Source organism: Penaeus monodon, chromosome 21, assembly GCF_015228065.2.
Source record: "Penaeus monodon isolate SGIC_2016 chromosome 21, NSTDA_Pmon_1, whole genome shotgun sequence".
NCBI lineage: Eukaryota > Metazoa > Arthropoda > Malacostraca > Decapoda > Penaeidae > Penaeus > Penaeus monodon.
The window spans coordinates 12,798,219-12,800,348 of record NC_051406.1 but is presented as its reverse complement, the minus strand read 5'-3'; the positions used below and the strand labels follow the sequence as shown (position 1 = coordinate 12,800,348).

Sequence of the window (2,130 nt, the reverse complement as noted above, 5' to 3'; positions counted from 1 at the left end):
TGTCTCAGTTTAAAACAAGCATTTTGATGCATTCCACAGGAGCGTCTCATCACCAACTCAGGATGGAAGGACTACAGTCAGGGCAACATGAACTACGCATATGACAGCTTTGAGACAGAGGAGAATGGTGTCAACTCCCGGCGTCAGGGAGCCAATGGGTCCCTTCGTCCCAGTGCCCCACGGGGCACCTATGAACGCTCCAATGGCCACAGCAATGGCTATATGGGGGGCCCCAACGGCCATCCCGGGCACCATCCTGGTGGCTATGGAGGGGATACACGCTCCCTTCAGCGCCCCAGGAATGCACCTCAGAGCAGGCCAGACCCTAGGGGCACTTATTCCCTCCCACGAGGATCAACCACATCATCTCTGCCCTCGTACAACACCGCCATGCAAGACATGACCCCTGACTTCTACTACCTTCCCTCTCAGCGCAAGTACTCTGGTGAGGTTGTCCGCGTGTATGTAGATTACAATAAGTCCAAATAAGGCTGTTAAAGCTTGACCAATTTATAGGTCATGTTGATTACAATTTTTTTTTGGAGGTTATCTGGTTCATGGCCGATTAGTGAAACTGTTTTTTTAATTTGTTTTAAATTCCTTTTTATGATTTCATTTGCATATTTAGGAGAGAATGTGTACTTACATTGAGTGATTAACTTTTTAAAAAGTGGTTTGCGATGCTTAATGCCACATTGCATTATATTACAAGTAAAACCTGGTTGGTGTTTTACGATGGAGATTTATAACTATCTGGATTATATGAAAAGTGCACACAATATTTTGTAGAAAATTTCCAGCTCTCCCTGTATTGCAGTAGGGTGAGAGAATGTTCAAGTATATTCTTCTTCTGTGCTGAATATTCCTTGTACTACTAAGGTTTTATCTGTATACTCGGTGCAAAACAACAAAGTGATTTATATTGCTTGACAGCTCTTTGTTGTTATTAAATGGGCAAGTGAATATTCTACTTTTCTCTCTCAAAAGAAGAGAAAGTTCAATAGAGTTAGTTTTCCAGCCATAGTAATATGTTTATATTTGTAAATATATACTAGGAATGTCAGCAGTTAGTGTTGATTGGATTGCATATCATTTTTCATGATGACAGTATGAACAGACTTTTAAATTTATTATAGATAAATATTCTAGATTTTCTTTTTTTATAGTCTTACTGAAAAAAATAAATGATTTATTGATAAATATGCTTTACATCTTTTGCATGTATGTTATGTATAAACACATGCTATCTCTTTTCGTATTTTCACATTTGGGGAAACAAGGATATACTGTGTATATATTGCCTTGCCTGTTATCATTTTACAACTGAAAGTAGTTGAAATTGCTCAAATTAGGGACTTTGCAATATGTGGGAAGAATAGTTTTTATTTTTGCACAATAATGGCAGTTTTACAAACAAAATGTGTTAGACAAGAAATAGTTATGACTCTTGGTGGTCATCTAAAGAAAAAAAAAAAAGAAAATCATAGTCTGTACAACATATCAGAAGCAAGAACATGCACTTTTTTCTTGTTAAAAGTGATTTAATCTTTACAACACAATGGTAAGGAAACCATCACATGTTTTTTTCTTGTATGTGCCATTTTTGTGATATACATTACAGCATAATCACTTACCCAAATGGTTTGAATTTCAAGTTTTTGTAAACTACAAAGTGTATATAGGCTCAGTGATATAAATCTAATAGAACTTTAGCATGTTCACTGTATATATTTTATAACAGTAAGGTGAACTTGTAGCTAAGAAAAATGGAAATGAAAAATGAGGAAAAACTTTTGTTACATATCTGTTGTAAACAATGACTCATTTATTTTTTGAAAGTTTAGATAAAAAAGAAAAGTTCACCTTGCAGTTACTCTAACGAGGGCCAATCTTTCAAAATGTACCCATTATTTCATATTTATTACATCATTTTTAGCAAGTGTTAACAGCTTAGAAGTGGACCAGTGTGTGAGTAGACATAAGTGTGTAAAGGTTGTGATATCTGTTTTAAGCTGTTGTTGTTGATGTCATTTACATCAGCTTCATTTATTTTTTATTTTGTTATATTGTATGTTTGTAGGTCAGATGTATCCCTTTTTTACTGTCTTTGGTGATGTGATGACTTACCTG

The 2,130-nt window shown here is 35.5% G+C and overlaps 1 protein-coding gene and 1 long non-coding RNA gene across 3 annotated transcripts in view; one reads left to right on the top strand and one right to left on the bottom strand.

Moving 5' to 3' along the window:
* Positions 1-1,474, top strand: part of LOC119586243 — a gene marked incomplete in the record, with an annotated part of 139,392 nt that extends 137,918 nt beyond the window's left edge. Inside the window, 1 exon segment of the mRNA XM_037934947.1 lies at positions 40-1,474. Within this exon segment, the coding sequence (XP_037790875.1) occupies positions 40-489 (450 nt within the window).
* The window catches only part of LOC119586245, a 9,801-nt gene that overhangs the window by 3,817 nt on the left and 3,854 nt on the right, over positions 1-2,130 (bottom strand). The window lies entirely within an intron of this gene.